This window comes from Lutjanus erythropterus, chromosome 3 (assembly GCF_056507025.1).
Source record: "Lutjanus erythropterus isolate fLutEry1 chromosome 3, fLutEry1.hap2, whole genome shotgun sequence".
In the NCBI taxonomy this organism is placed as follows: domain Eukaryota; kingdom Metazoa; phylum Chordata; class Actinopteri; order Lutjaniformes; family Lutjanidae; genus Lutjanus; species Lutjanus erythropterus.
The window spans coordinates 29,510,074-29,525,856 of NC_139319.1; the positions used below are offsets into that span (position 1 = coordinate 29,510,074).

At 39.1% G+C, this 15,783-nt stretch overlaps 1 protein-coding gene across 1 annotated transcript; it reads left to right on the forward strand.

Annotated features, from left to right (window-relative positions):
* The first annotated feature begins 6,304 nt into the window (after nucleotides 1-6,304).
* On the forward strand, nucleotides 6,305-13,954 carry sp6 (Sp6 transcription factor). The gene is made up of 2 exons (XM_084715713.1): nucleotides 6,305-6,546; nucleotides 12,061-13,954. Exon 2 carries the CDS (start codon nucleotides 12,182-12,184, stop codon nucleotides 13,106-13,108), a length of 927 nt encoding a protein of 308 aa, XP_084571839.1. The 5' UTR covers nucleotides 6,305-6,546; nucleotides 12,061-12,181; the 3' UTR covers nucleotides 13,109-13,954.
* The last annotated feature ends 1,829 nt before the right edge of the window (nucleotides 13,955-15,783 follow it).

The following is a 15,783-nucleotide window of genomic DNA, read 5'->3' on the forward strand; positions in this document are numbered from 1 at the left end:
AAAGCGCAGCTTGCAGAAATGACTGGGTTTGAAGTTGAAAGGGGAGGCAGGAGGGGAGGGGGGCCGTTGTGGTGAGTGAGTGCCTGTATGAGAAAAAAAAAAGTGACTCAGAAGACAACTGTGGGCCGGTCTCTCCTCCGGGATTTTGAATAATTAACAAGGATAAGGAAGTTGACTACTAGGTGCTTACTGTTTACTTTGTTTGGATTTTTTTTCTGCCTCTAGAGGGGAAGTGAGGCTTTAGCTGGCCTAGCTCTCTGGAGGCTGGCGTGTTGGCAGGAGGATTTGTCTGGCACACCGGTGTGGTTCCCGTGGGACTAGAGGCAAGTCAAACCAGACAGAGGCCAGTGAATCAGTATCCAAACCAGCGTTATATGATGGGAATCTTGTACACAAAACACATATCACTAAAGGAAAATCCCAAGTTGTACACACAGAAATACAATCACACACAAACTGTGAGCACGGGAATTCAGATAGATGGCTCACCTAAACTGTTTTGACCTTTGGGGGAACCAAAGCAAAAGCTCCAAAACTTGTTCCTGACTAATTACTGTAATTAAAAGTACAATAGATACTAACAAGCAATGATACAGTATGTTTGGGGTGTGTAGGACATAGGAAGTGTTGAACTCTTGAGGGCTAGTCATTCATAGGCATGAAATAAATAGTTTTAACATTTGGACAGACACTTACTAGAGTGGTACAAGTTTCATGTCTGTGTCTTAACTATGAAGCTACCAACACAAAATCCACCTACAGCACCTCTACAGCTCAGTCATTAACACATTATTTCTTTCTTTGTTTAATCTGTACAAAATATGAAGTGCAAAAACTGGGTTGGTGTTATATGTGCTTTCTAGACCAGGCACAGTGACGTCTATGGAAGAATATTAGGGACAGACATGAAGGAAAAAATGAGAATTTTGAGAATACAGTTGAAATGTTGAGAATGAAGTCAAAATGGTATTTAAACTTTACTTGTGACATTCCGACTTTATTTTCAAAATGCAAAATAAAAAAATAAATCCTTAATGTGGCCCTAATACTCCTGCTTACCCCTGTGAACGAATAGTTTTTACACTTAACTTTTTGTTAATTGGTAAACCAATTTTGTTCTGTTGGTAGAGCATGTGCTTCATATAGTCCACTACAGTATGATTCCAGCCTGCAACCCATTTCTGCATGTCATCCCCTCTCTCTCTCCCCCCTTTCCTGTCAATCTTCAGTGATGGTATCCATCAAAAGCACAAAAAGCCCCAAAAATATTTTTAAAGAGGACCACTCTGTAGGATTTAGTGACATCTAGCAGGGAGCTTGCAGACTGGAAATGTTTCGTCTAACTCACCCCTTCGAAGCGTGCAGAAGAGCAAATGTGCCCGTGTCCTTTTTAGATATAAACGGCTCATTCTTAGGCAACAAAAACTCAACTACTCTCATTTTCAGTGATTATACACTAATGGAAACATGCTTATGAATATTATATTCCATTTCATAGTCCAATTCTGCCATCAGCTGCCAATAGATCCCCCTAAATCTTACACACTGGACCTTTAAGGAATTTCTTTAGAAAGGTCAAGATTTTCACCACTCACGTCCTATGATGCTGTGCATTAATGTCACACACACACAAATAAATTACAAGTTACAGTTAAGTTACAAAATGTAAGAAAGGTAGACTGTATTGGCTTTTTTAAATTTGGTGTTCATAGACAGTTCTCCCACAATCCAGCCCACAATTAAAATAACCAAAATAATAAGCATTAGATGAGTTTATGGTGAAGCAATTTGAATTTGAATTTAGCTTGAAGTTCCAATACTGCAGTTGACATCTGTAAGCACACACTCTGTATAATTCTGTCATTGTTCAATACTGTATAGAGCATTTATGACTTTATACTAAGTGCCAAAGCAGCACACTTGTGACATTAACACATCATGAGTGTTTTTCTTCAGCAATTAGTGAGAAGTAACCTGTATGGGTTTGGTCTGAGGAGTGTTACCACTTAAAGGTCAGAGGTGTTGTAGTCATATAAATAGATGCTGCTTCACCACATTGAAATTCACAGGGATTCTATCTGGATCGATGACAAGAGTAAATGTCAGTACTTCAGTAAAAGCCTCTTGTAAGAGTGTTTGAAGAACCACAAACATTTTCATGTACACACAGCATAAATTCTTATACAAAAAAATATGTAAGCAGTAACAGACATAAAAACTGTCAAACAAGCTATCTAAACACATTTAAATCATTAGGAGAATTTGTAAGCCCCTAGTTGAAATCGCACTGTAATTAAATGTTATTAAGCAGTCTCTTTCTGATTGTGCTGCATTGTAGTCATGAGGAAATATGCTTGACTATTTAAAGACGTCTGTAAACAACATTTAGACGAGGTGTGTGGTCTTCAATTCAGTGGCCTGATCTCCTCTACGTTATACTGAAAGATGAGATACTGAGACATTATACTAATTTTAATTTTGACTGAGTTTTACATGTCTCTGCAACACATTTTCTATGTGTGACTATCCTTACATTTATTTCAGAATGCTCTCAAATTTCGCAGAGGTTTGGTTTAGGGTTGCTGGTCACGTAATGTGTTCATGGAAGTGACATTTCCTGATTAGCATGATCATTATTTATGGCTGGAAGGTCTGTATAAATCTATCAAGACACATGCTCAGTCAAGAATTAGTCAATATTTGTTGATTGCCCTGTGGTTCCACCATATGGCCGTCATGTAATCAGTTCAAACTCGGTGTTTGTAAAGTGCTGCTTCAGATAAAGAGGAGCAGAGGGGGTAGGAAGTCACTTCCCGCCGGCCTGTCTGTGGTCTGTGTTTGTCAGTTGATTTGAAGCCGCTCCACCAACATGCTGTGACAGGAAAGGAATTAACTCGGCGAGGAGTCAAAATAAAAGAAAAAGGCCTCAAAGGAAGATGATGTTAAAAACTATTAAACGTGCGATGCACATTCAAAGCCACTGCAGTCCATTAAACTTTGACATGTTACAAGCCTCAGAAGCTGGGAGAAATTCAACATTTGGCCAGCGCCATGAGCCTTTTGTAGCAGTTCAATCATGAAATTAAACACAGGTATATCTGAGAAACTGTTTCTCTGAATGGTTCCGATGGTTTGATAAGCAGAACTGGTGTCTGTTTTCTGCAAAGTAAGATCTTCACCTTTGTTTATTGTGCCTGTGTTTTGGCCCAGGCCAAACCGCCTCTCAGGAGTGTCCGCAATCAAAGGATTTCCAGGTCTCAACTATCTGATTCACAGGCTGCAGTCACTGCACTGACCAGGTTACTACTGCACCAGTGCTGTACGCTGTAAAAAAGCTGATCTTATGGTATATCACCATAACAGGACAAAGTGTCACATAAGGCATCACAATGATGAACAGGTTTGTCTTATATTTAGGGTATGTTAAACAGTTTGCAGTTTTGAAAGAAAGGTACCATAGAAATGAGTAAAATAGTTATGAATGTATAATTTATTCTATGGACCAAATATCATCATCTTCTAACACGGTAAAAAAAACAAAAAACAAAAACAAAAAGAAAACAACTTTGTTTCGACTTTAAAAAGTTAGTGTCCAGGCAGCCTTAAAATTCTGTATTTGATTAAAAACAAAAAAACAAAAAAACTTTTCCTGTCAAATAAACTTGATATTAATTCAACTGTACCTGAGAAAACATGTTCAATAAGCTAAGATATTAAGTTGAACCAACAACTCTTCAGGCACACTGACTGACATTACAAACAAATTCGATTTTCTTTCCCATTTTCTCAGTTTGAAAGGTCAGTTCATCATTTTACGCAAAAAAACACACAGCCGCAGCTCTTCCTGACAATATGACAATATGTGTAACTGCTCCTAAATTTTAAGTGTAAGGGGGTAGAGACTGAATTAAATACTAACCTTCGTCATGGTTTTACGGGAGTTTTAACTCACAAACAATGCATGCTGGGAAGCCTGCAAATATACCAGTATGTTTCTTTAGAAACTTAATTTAATGAGACAATTGAACTCTTTACAGCACACTAATTCAAGTCATCATTTCAAGTCAAAACAAGTTCTGAAGTGGTCTGAAAATAAATTTAACATTTTAATTAACTTGAACAAATAGAACTTGTACGTTTACATTAAGTCAATGAGAAAAGATCTGCTGATTCCACTGAATACTGTTTGATTTTGTCAACTAGGAATAAGAAAAAAAAGTTGGAATTTGGCAAACAAATTGTAATTTTAGTGGAAAAGGCTGGTAAGTGATCAAAATGTTGATTCAAAGGTCAGTAAAAGCTGCAATAACTATTTTCAGTTAACTAAATCTTTATGAAGTTTATCTTGATGTAAATCCTGATAAAAGAGTTGCCTTCGAGAGCAGAGACTTCAGCTCTTATCTGTCATGGTCTCAGAAGTGCTTCTGTTTAATAACCCTGCTGTTTGGTCCTTCCAAGAGTAAAAGCATTCATTCTACAGAATGTTTCTGTCAGTTTATCCAGGTTAAACTACTTTTTACTGTTAACTGTCATATACTGTTGGTTATGACTATAACTGTTGGTTAGTTCAATCTATAATAATGTGGGCCAATTATTGTACAGGTGTTTATAATGTGTCTTTTTTATTTTGTTTTATTATTTTGTAAAATCTTAATCTGCAAAGTATAATGACTACAACACTCAAAAACAATGTTGTGAGGTAAAGTAGCTACAATATTTCCCCAAAATGGAGCATTAAGTCAGTAAAGTACCTTGAAACAGTAGGGCTCTGCATTGTCAAGAATCTCATTGTCAATACAATATGTATCAGAGGGGTTATGTTCAATATACTGCAATATACTGTGATACTGTGAAGAGGTGATATACTGTGATTTAAAAAAAAATCAAATTTTAGGAAAACTGTCATAGTATATAGAACACACCTTATGCATAAAATGTGAATTTAATGTGGTCCCTGTAACATCCAACATCATATCACTACTTTATGTGCAATCAAAGATATGTGTTCACTTCTTCCTGTCTCATGTTAGATCACAAATTAATCATCAAAAATAGTGTTTTTAATATCATGATACTCAAGTGCGCCGATATTTTTTGACACCCCTATGAGATTACATATGTACAGTATTGCGAATACTGCTTTCATGATAAACTGAGAAGCAGTATCTAACAATTGCACATCGAAAACTGAGTACTGCAGTCCAAACAGCCATTTGGAGCCATATATGTTATATTAAATATATTGATATCCTTTGTAATATACAGGCCATGGTTGAGTTGTTTCACCACCACCTCCTCCTCCCCAGACTCAGGGAAGCTCAGGCAGGCTGCAGAAACACTGCAGGAGCTCAAGATGAGCCCAACAATGTAAAATGACAATAGCAACTGAGGACCAGTCCTACACTTTAAACTGATCAGCTGTTTATAACTGTCAGCTGTCTGTCAGTGTAAAGCTGACAAAAGCCCAATGCTCTGAAACACACTCTGGAGTTACTGCTTGTCAGATTCCTTTTCCATATTGCTCAGTTAACCGAAATAAACATCTTCTACTTCTAAAAGATTATTGATGATTTCTTACAAATTAACGCATTAACTCATTTGTCCAACATTCAGCATTAATTTGAACTCTAATTAACATGAGACTGACAAATTGCAGCTGTAGCGTTGTTGTCCGAAAAGGGAGTATTTCAATTTAACATTTATCCTCAATCTCTGATGATATATGAATGTAATTTTCTGATTTATAACAGTAAACATATGACACATTTAATTGCTCCTTTAATTATCATTTAAACCGTGTTTGGTCACTGCGCTCTGAAAAACACTGTCCTTTATCAACCCTGTGAACATGCAACATGGGTTTATTTTGCGTCAGTGAAAACACTGACATCCAGGACATGATGTCATTTCAAATCATTTAGAGTTTTTCAGGATAAAACTCGGCGAAATGATATTGGTGGGTGTATGAGTACCCTTTGAGCGCTTTCAGCACATTTTCACAGTAATAATGCTAATTATTGTGATCATTTTGGTCACTAGAATCGAGATATGAAACTTGGAATTAATTATTTAGAATCTCGTTTCGCCTTTAAAAGCCTTAAAGTGAACCCTCGTTTGATAGGGAACCCCGGACCACACTTCAGAGGATAGTTTGGTTTTCGTCACCTCTGACAGTCTGTCCCACTGACCCCCGTGTTTTCCCACAGCGAGCCGTTTCCTCGCCTCCAGCCGAGGGCGCATCTTCAAAGCGGGTGGACACACCAGCGGAGGGCGGAGCCTGCAGGGACTCAAGACGCACAGCCTATCATAAAGTTTGTCACTGCAGACAGTGCTGCTTACCTGTGCGCCAAAACGCCGATCACCGCCTCACCTTGACGACCGTCTATCTGCGATGGAGAGAATCAGATGAAATACGATGAGGATATTATTTTTCTGTGCACTTTTTTCGACGAAGGGAAGACGCAGCAGAGCTGAGCTGAGACACAGTTTCTACAACTCAGGTGCATTTATTCCAAAAAGAAAATAACAACAGCAGGAGCTCAACAGGTAACTTAACTCACCGCGACTTAATGCTGTGCGCGTCACGCTGTCTGTTTATATTATCTGTCTTATAAATGACACGAACTTCATTAACGTGACGAAAATGTACTTTTTTTAAAGCATTTATTGAACTGTCGGCACGTCATTTGGGCTTCAAGTGATCTGCAGGGAACTAGAAGTCCACACACGTGAAAATCAAAGTAAATATATTTTGAAAACAGACAAAAGAAAAATGATGAAGTGTCATTAAACAGAACATTTAGTACATGTCCACGAAAAACTTCTTTGATGTAGAGACAGGAATAAAAAAAAAACACATAAACCTTCAACAGAAGAGACACAAGAGCTGCAGTTAAAACTTAAAACTGTTTCTTTCTTTCTTTCTTTTTTTGAAGTTTGAATTCTTGTGTTGTATTTTGGACAATGCGGTTAAAGCATTCCCGTAGAAACGTCAGTCTTAGCCACCTGGATAAAACACGAGTATGTATTGAATATAAAATCTCAGTTTTCAGTTAGCCTATAATAAAATGTGAATTATATTGATCTCAAAGGCTGGCTTGTAGGTGTGCAGAGTCAGTTAAAATTAGATGGAGACTAGTGTGTCATGTACTCATATGAAAATAAGTATGCACTCCTTCTGTCTTAAAGTCTAAGTTTAAATATTTTTTTGCAAGCAATAAGAAATTATGGGGAATAACACTTGTATAATAAGAAAAATCAAATTTGTACATTTATGCTGTTAAGAAAACGTTGTGCCACTCATTATTACTGTTTATTTTAAATCTGGTTTAATGTCAATATTGCCCCCTGTTCCTTCTAAAAATATATTGAGCTTATTTAAAGTTGATTGCCATATTTCTTTTTATGTTCCCTGTGGGAACTATCACCAGGGACCCAGTGAAACTGATTAAAACTGGAGAATAATTAAACATTTCCTATAATAACAGACAAATATGTGCTATCATAAGAAATGTATAATTATTCTACACTAAATGAAAAAGGGGAAGAATATATTGATTCAGAGATTAATCATTCAGGGCAAACTGTTATTATGGTGGGAGTTCCCATGATGGGATTCAATAATATGTATTAAATTAATGTGACTGCACATCAATGGATGGTTTGATCGGAGTATATATTAATTATGGTCGTATAGGAAGGATTTTATTAAAAATGTCATGACTTAACTGTGGTGATTTATGAGTATTTAAAAGGCATTTCTCAATAATATATACAGTATATGCAGTAGTGGAAGACACAATCAAACCATTAACATTCGTAAAAGTACCAGTACCGCACAGTAAAATACAAGTTAGGGCTTAAAACTGCACTTAAGAAAAAGCATATAAGAATCCATAAGCATATATTTTGGGGGTTGCTCCAAATGTTTATCAGTATTTAGAACATGTGCGTTTGTCCACGCCGATAAAAACATGAAAGTAGTAGCAGACTTTTATTTTGATGAACCACTTGCCTTACTGCATTATATTTCATAATATTTTGAATTGTCATTTTGCACCTGAACTGTTTATTTTCTTTTACATAAATAAAGACATACTCAGTATAAACTGATGAAGAAAAATGCAAAAATTGGCACATAAAAAATGACCAGAATGCAGGAAATGAACAATAAAACTGACTATGGCAGAACACCCGCTGAATATGTATCCCCCTCAATGTTTGAATTAATCAGAATCAGAAATATGCTACCATTCAAGAACAGAAAACTATATAGCATTGAGAAAGGATAAGAAATAGAAAATATAAAATGTATAAAAATATGTGCCTTATTCAAAAATATAATATATGCCCTTGTAAGGATGGGTGCAAAATGTATTTAAAGTTTCAAAAGTAAAAGTACTAATACACAAAGTGGCCTCTGTCAGTATTATATTATCATATTATTGCTTCATTATAATATATATATGTATGTATATATATATATATATATATATATATATATATATATATATATATATATATATATATATGTATATATATATATATATATATATATGTAAGTAGTACTTCAATATTGTAATTAGTTGAGGTGAATCTAATTTTCAGTTAAATTAGGCAGTTTAATTTACTACTTTCATATAGTTTAATCTAAAACAATGCAATATCAACATTTATTAGAAGCTGATCATATGTTTTGTAAGTAAAATTTTACTCTGAAAAGTAATTATAAAAAATATATGTACAGTACAGAGTAAATGTTCTTAGTAACTTTCCAACACTGAAAAAACAGGTGTCGCATTTTGTACATCTGATTTCAAATAAAATCCCATATGTATGCAAAAGGGATATTAATGATTAATCATTATTCGCTGTGAAGAATTTAACCAATTAAAAGTGTAACAATCAATAATAAATTGATACTCTACAGATGGCAGTAATTGTGCCTCATGTAACATTATTTTGTCTGGCAAAGGCATTTGTTGAATAAGGAAACTTAAAATTTGAATTTAAAGTGTGACAAAAAGGAGAAAACTTAGGAAAAAAACAAAAATGAGAAAAAAAGAAAAAACATGTTTTGTATCTTATTAATTATTAATCGATTGTCAGCATTAAAAAATTGGTCAAAGAAAATGCACAAAATTCACAACCCTATGATATGCTTAATGACATTCCTGTTGCAGGACAGTGTGTGCATGAGCTGTCCTGTCAAAACCTTTTGCTTGAGACTTGAATGCATTTTTATTTGAGCATCAAAAGTGTCAAAGTTGATATCAAGTTTGCACTTCATGTACAGTGGCTGATGATGGCGGCAGTTCGCAAAATCAAATGAGAAACAGTTTAGTGGTTGGACAACGTCCACTCAGAAGAGATGGAGGGAGACGAAAGTGCTGTTAAAAGCAACAGTTTAAAGAACTGCTGTAGATATTACAGTAAAATATGCAGTCAGAGAGTGACTTTTAAACAGTTGTGTAGGAATCAGTGTTAAGCAGATGCTCCTAAATCACTGAGGATGTAAGGCTGTCATCAATATCTAAACTATCGGTGCTTTTAATCATACAGTTAAAGGTCAGAGGAGCAGATTAGCTGAGAATAGCCTCCATCTCCATCTCTGTGTGTCTCTAACTTAATCCTTCACTTAGATGTGCAAATTAAATTTTATTGACGGTTGAATGTCAGTTATAGCATTTTATAAATTATAAAATAAAGACTGTTTCGTTCCTCCTTAACATTGCACCCACCAGACTTTGGTCATTACACCAGTTCCTTGTGTTTTTGTGCTGATGTTGAGACATTTTTCCACACATGGGCACTAAGGAAAGGTCAGAAAGTTTTGATTTTGACCAAAATGTGTTTGAAGCTTGTCAACTATGCTCTTCTGACAATTGACCTGACCCCTGCTGAACTGATGTGTTTATCTCCACCCATCTTGTCCTCCAAGATGGTTAAAACAAACTGCTTGTAGACGCCATTTGACCCAAACTGGTTTGTCTGGAGTGTCCTCAGACAGTCAGCAGTACTGTTTTAACTGTGTTATTCTTGGTCTGGGTTGAGGTGAGATGGGAGACTTTTGGTGGATGGAATGAGGATTAAACTGGGCCAGTAGATTATTCTGGAAAAAGGAATTTAAAATGTGTCAGTGCAATCATGTAAAGTAGCTGATTAGAAAAAAATCAGGCTATTGAATAAGAAAAACTGGGTGACGAATCAAATTTGTGAGAAAAAGTGTCAAAATGTTTGTTAAAAGTCAGGAACACTGCACTCATATTGTAGCATTTTCATTTTAAAAATCACAAAGCCACAAGTTTGCTCCCTCTCTGCGCGTCTTCCCGATGGCAGACTTGTAAACCGGGGGCTGTGCTGGGTCTTGGTCGGGCAGGTTTTATGACCAGAGCTCTGTCATTGCTCTGTACCATCCTCCTCCTCCCAGGCTGCCGCCCCCTCCTGGGGGCCCCCCATGCCAGCTGTTTCCCTTAGGAGCTCTGAGTGCTCCCAGCACTTTGACGAACGGAGGAGGATGCTGCTGTCTATATTTGTTTATGGTCGTGTCAGTATAAGACCGGAGTTGGGGGGACCACTGCGCCGTGCGTCTGAGTCGCATTCCCAAAAAATTACAGAGCTGCTCTGGCTCCAGGCCAACACAACATAAATCAGCTTGACCTTTAACTCCAGACCTTTCATTAGGGAATTCCAAACTAATTGCTTTACGATTTCATTGCGACTAGAAAGCATCTCTGAGTGGGTTTGACTGAACCTTTGAGAAGGAAATGTAACCCCCTTGGTTTGTATTGACTCAACAAATTGAGATCGACTGAGGGAGTCCTCCATTGTCAGTCAGAGCGACACCACGTGAACCATGTGCGGGCCCCACCTTCCTCTGATGGATCTGTGTATCAGACATGTATGTTTTCCACTGGAGCTTGACCTCTTGTTTTTGGTGACCTTGTATGTCAGATATGGTATCACAACAAGTGATCTCAAGACTCTAAAGCTTCAGACGATTTTACTGTTTCCTGCTGTAAAGATAATTGCACATGTTCCAGGATGGGGGTGTGGTGGAAGTCAACAAGATTGTTTGGAGCTTGGACATGTTTGGAACTAGTCACAAGTCTTGCAGGCTGCAAGCCTCTTGACATAAATCTCAACAGACTTGTCCGACTTTAACAAGCTTTATGTCACCTTTGGAAATCAGAGCCCCTCCCCCTGATGACTGACACTACTGAGGTATGCACAAGTGCACATATCCAGAGTGTGTTGGGGACAGGAAGCTGCTGTTTGAGAGCGTGTGCCCATAATTATATACATAATATAATTGTTCTCATGTCATTGTTGGACTCCCTTTCTCAGGCTCCTGAATGCCGTCAGTCTGCAACTGTTGATGCTTTCTGCCGCCAGTGTGTAAGAGGCGGGGTGTTTTACGGGGCTTCTTTTGTAACTTGCCTGGAGGGCTGTTGTTGTAAATCATGTGTGATTTATAAAAAAAAACAGGTTCTCCTGTCTGCCAGGTTTCATCTCCACAAACCTCAGAGACGTACAAATAGACTTTGGCCTGCAGCCATACCTCCCTGGAACTTCTTCCTTTACCAAACTGCTCTCCTGTCAACACTCCCCTTCACTCTTGTCCCTCCCCCCGCTGCTGCCTCTGCCTCTGCACAGGGCCGGTGATGTTGTTTTCTTTGCGCTTGTCTTTGACTGTCCTCCATGGGAAGTACCTGGCAGCGGATGCATGTGGCAGGCTTCTGCCTGGACACGTCTGTCTCCCCCTCTTTTCTGTTTCCACGGCCACGCAGTGTGAGAACTGCAGTATCCATGGCAATGGAGGAGGTGTGCTCAGGGTTGGTTATTTAAATGTTGTAGACAGAGGGATTTAGGCCCAAGTGTCTGCACTTCTGATGTGCAGAAATGTTAGATCAGCAGAAGTTGAGTCATTTTAAAACCTGGAAAAAAAAAATAACCTCAGATATTCATGTGGTTTAGTGAAGTCTTTGAGAAAAGTGAGAAAGGTTGAGATGATACCAGATTTGAAAAGATAACAGTTTGTTGTTGTTTTTTTTTCTGCAGGTTTTTTTCTGCAACGCCATCCCATCATGTGGTAATATTCTCACCATTACACACAAAATAGTGAGCAACAGTTTGAGCAGCTGACCTCATCCACAGTCTTGCACCTGCACCAGCTGCTCACATGGCCCACCCCTACGAGCCTTGGTTACGGACAGCACCTCCTAGTGGCAGCTCAGAAGACATGAACATCCCCTCCTGGTGGGACCTTCACAGGGACGTCCAGCCTGGGAGTTGGATAGACCTGCAGACCGGGCAGGGTGTCAGTTTGCCTTCAGTGAGTCCAGGCAGCTCCATGGGGTTGCAGTCCTCTTTAGGTCCCTATGGCTCTGACCCGCAGCTGTGCACTCTGCCTCCAGCTCAACACGCTCCACCCTCGCACCCCTCTCACCTCTTCCCCCAGGATGGCTTCAAGATGGAGCCGCTGGCCCCTGAGATGCTGCAGCCAGAACCATTCTCCATGGAGGAACCACAGGAGAACATTGTCTCTGCCCGCCCCAAGCCCCAGCGCCGCTCCTCTTCTAGAGGCGCTGGCCAAGCAGTGTGTCGCTGCCCTAACTGCGTCCACGCAGAACAGCTGGGCCAGAGCACTGACGACAGCAGGAGGAAGCACATGCATAACTGCCACATCCCCGGCTGTGGCAAAGCCTACGCCAAGACCTCCCACCTGAAGGCTCACCTAAGATGGCACAGCGGCGACCGGCCATTTGTCTGCAACTGGCTCTTCTGTGGCAAGAGATTCACACGCTCTGATGAACTGCAGCGCCACCTACAGACGCACACTGGTGCTAAGAAGTTCAGTTGTGCGTTATGTCCTAGAGTGTTCATGCGCAATGACCACCTAGCCAAGCACATGCGCACACACGAGTCCCCACCAGGACATGGGGAGGAGAGGGTAAATGGAGACGGGAGAATGGATAAGGGCTTTGATGCACCTACACCTCCTCAGTCCTCCTCAAATGTGTCTGCGTCTGACAGCACAGAGCCTCCGCTGAAGCTTAAATGTGAGACAGACCCCTCAGTCTCCAGTGTAACAGGGCAGTCTGGCTAATTTCAATGCTGTCAGAAGAATTTTTTTGCAGATAAAGGTTTACCATTTGTTCCCCTCTCTGTCACAGAGGCGTCATAGTTTTACGATAGAATAGAGAATAGAAGTAAAGGCTTGGACAGATTTTTACTGATGAAAGTTGGATGGTACAGAGAGTTTGTCTGTAGTCTTGTGAGTTTAACAGGGCTAACACAGTGATAATCTAAATGCACACAGTAAAAAACAAGAATTTTACTGATTCTGTGGACAAAACTTTCCTCTGTTTACTAAAAGTGAAAGGTGGCTGAGGAGGCAACCGAGCTGAAGCTGCAGCTTGTTGCCGGACTTCCATTGCTGCTAGAGCCGCCACTACCAGCAGACCAAGAGACTGGGATGAGAGCAAGTGAAGGTGGCTTGTTTACTTGTTTACAATGAAATGAATCAACTTACTGGAAGAGTTGGGGAAATGTTTGTCTCCAACACTCTTAAATATGCCAGTTTCAAAAGCAGTATGCTTTTGAATCGAGAGAAGAGACAGTGAAATTTTGTTTTTGTTTCAGACTGTCACCTTATGTGTGTAGCCTATTGTGCAAGTTGTGATAAGACACTGGAATATAATACAGCATTTTCTTCTTTGAAAGGTCAGTAGCATTTGGATAGTTGACAGTACATGCCACAAAACTGGGTGTGTGTATGTTGGTATGTACGTACTGTAATTAAAATGGTACATAAACGCAATGAAAGTACAACAGACAATAATGATGGCAGTATACTGTAATGTTGATGTAACACTGATACAATAATATAATATAATGCAATATGATATGATATAATATAATATGATATAATATAAAGTGGGAGTTTCATGTACTGCAAAGGCTACTATTTACCAAAGATAGTGTGTATCTGTCATCCACCATAGTTTTGATGGCAAAACACTTATCATACAGTAGTAGACTGTGAACACTGTTTCTGGTTACCAGAAAGAAACAATGCAAACATCCATTAAGTGGGATAATGATGTGAAAAAGATAAACTCACAAATCACAACTGAACCTAAAAATGAAAAGGGGTCCAAGCCACTGGGGATGGTGACACCCTCCACTCTTGAAAGGTAAGAACAAGAAGATAAAGCTGAGCATCATGATCACCAAAGCTGGAGATGGAGAGCAAACGCTGCCTGATGAAATGAAATGTTTGTAGCAAAATGCTCATCACTGTGAACATATCTGGCAATAAACTCAACTCTGCAGATCAAGCACGTCCGCACTGTAGGCTGCAAGTGTTGAACAAAACTTCCAGAAACATAGTTTACTCCAGTGGCTTCTGTAGTGATAAACTCAAAGAAACACATACACTCAGCTCTAGTGAGTGTGCTATATTTTAGCATAGTTTTGCTTATCGTGTTGGTTTTCTTTACTGTTTTGGCAACTTTATTGTTCTGGTCCAATCTCACTGCTCTCATTAAGATCATTTCCAGTAGTTGGGAGCTGTTTTCAGTAAAAAATGTTCTAATGAAACCACTGTAGGCTGATTACTCAGCACAAGATGTCAGAAAGACAAAATCAGATATAAGAGGAGCACTTACCAGATGTTTAACCTAAGGACTTGCCTGTCATCCCAAAAGCAGATGCCCATTGCTCCAAAAAGACACACTCTACCTGTAGGTGTTAGAGTTAGTGTGTTACTGCAGGCAGAGTGTGTATTTTCAAAGCATTTGTCTGACAGCCTGTTATCTCAAAAATGAACGCCAATAGATCTGAAGGCCCCAAAATAGACACTCTCTCCGCAGTTATTCAAGGTAGTGTACTAGTGCAGGGAGAGTGTGTATTTTCAGAGCATTTATCTGACAGCCTGTTATCCCAAAAACAGGCGTCCATTGTTCCAAAGGCCCACTGCTTTGAAAATACACACTCTACTTGCAGTTATTAGGGTTAGTGTGTCAGCACAGGGAGCATGTGTATTTGCGGAGGCTTCGTCTGGCAGCCCATTATCCCCAAAAGCCCATTGCTCAAAAAGTATATTATTCTGAAAATACACACTCTCCCTCCAGTTGTTAGTGTGTTACTGAAGGAAGAGGCCCTCAGCATGATGGCCATTTTGGATAATGGGCTCTCAGATAAATTAAGCAACTGTTTGCTCAAAAGGTTGCCTTGAAGTCTTTCGGGGACTGCACATTATTCCAACAGCCCATTATTCTGAAAATACATGCTCATAGTTCTGGTGGCCTGTTGCTCCAAAAATACACAATCTACCTACAGCTGTTAGAGTTACTGCAGGGAGAGTGTGCGTTTCCAGAGTATTTGTCTGACAGCCCATTTTCCCCAAAACAAAGGCCCATTGCTCCAAGAGCCCATTGCTTTGAAGACCTGTTGCTCAGAAAATAAACACTCTACCTACAGTTGTTAGTGTGTTACTGCCGTGAGAGTGTGTATTTTCAGATCAGTGGGCCCTTGATGCAATGGCCGTCTGGGATAATGGGCTTTTGGATAAATGAGCTTTTAATGGACTATTAGGTTTTCAGAATAATAGGCCGTTGGGACAATGTCATAGCACCATGTCTTTTTATGGTACTAATATGTCAATGTCGTATTCTAGTTTAATATAGTACAATGTGTTCTGCTGGTGGACAAAAGAATGAATTGATATTGCTTTTAATATCATAAATGTGCAACAGAAAAAAACAGAAAAAAAACTTT

What these genes read in the sequence shown, in the direction of transcription:
- sp6 (XM_084715713.1), top strand. Translation starts at nt 12,182, where the DNA reads ATGGCCCACCCCTACGAGCCTTGGTTACGGACAGCACCTCCTAGTGGC.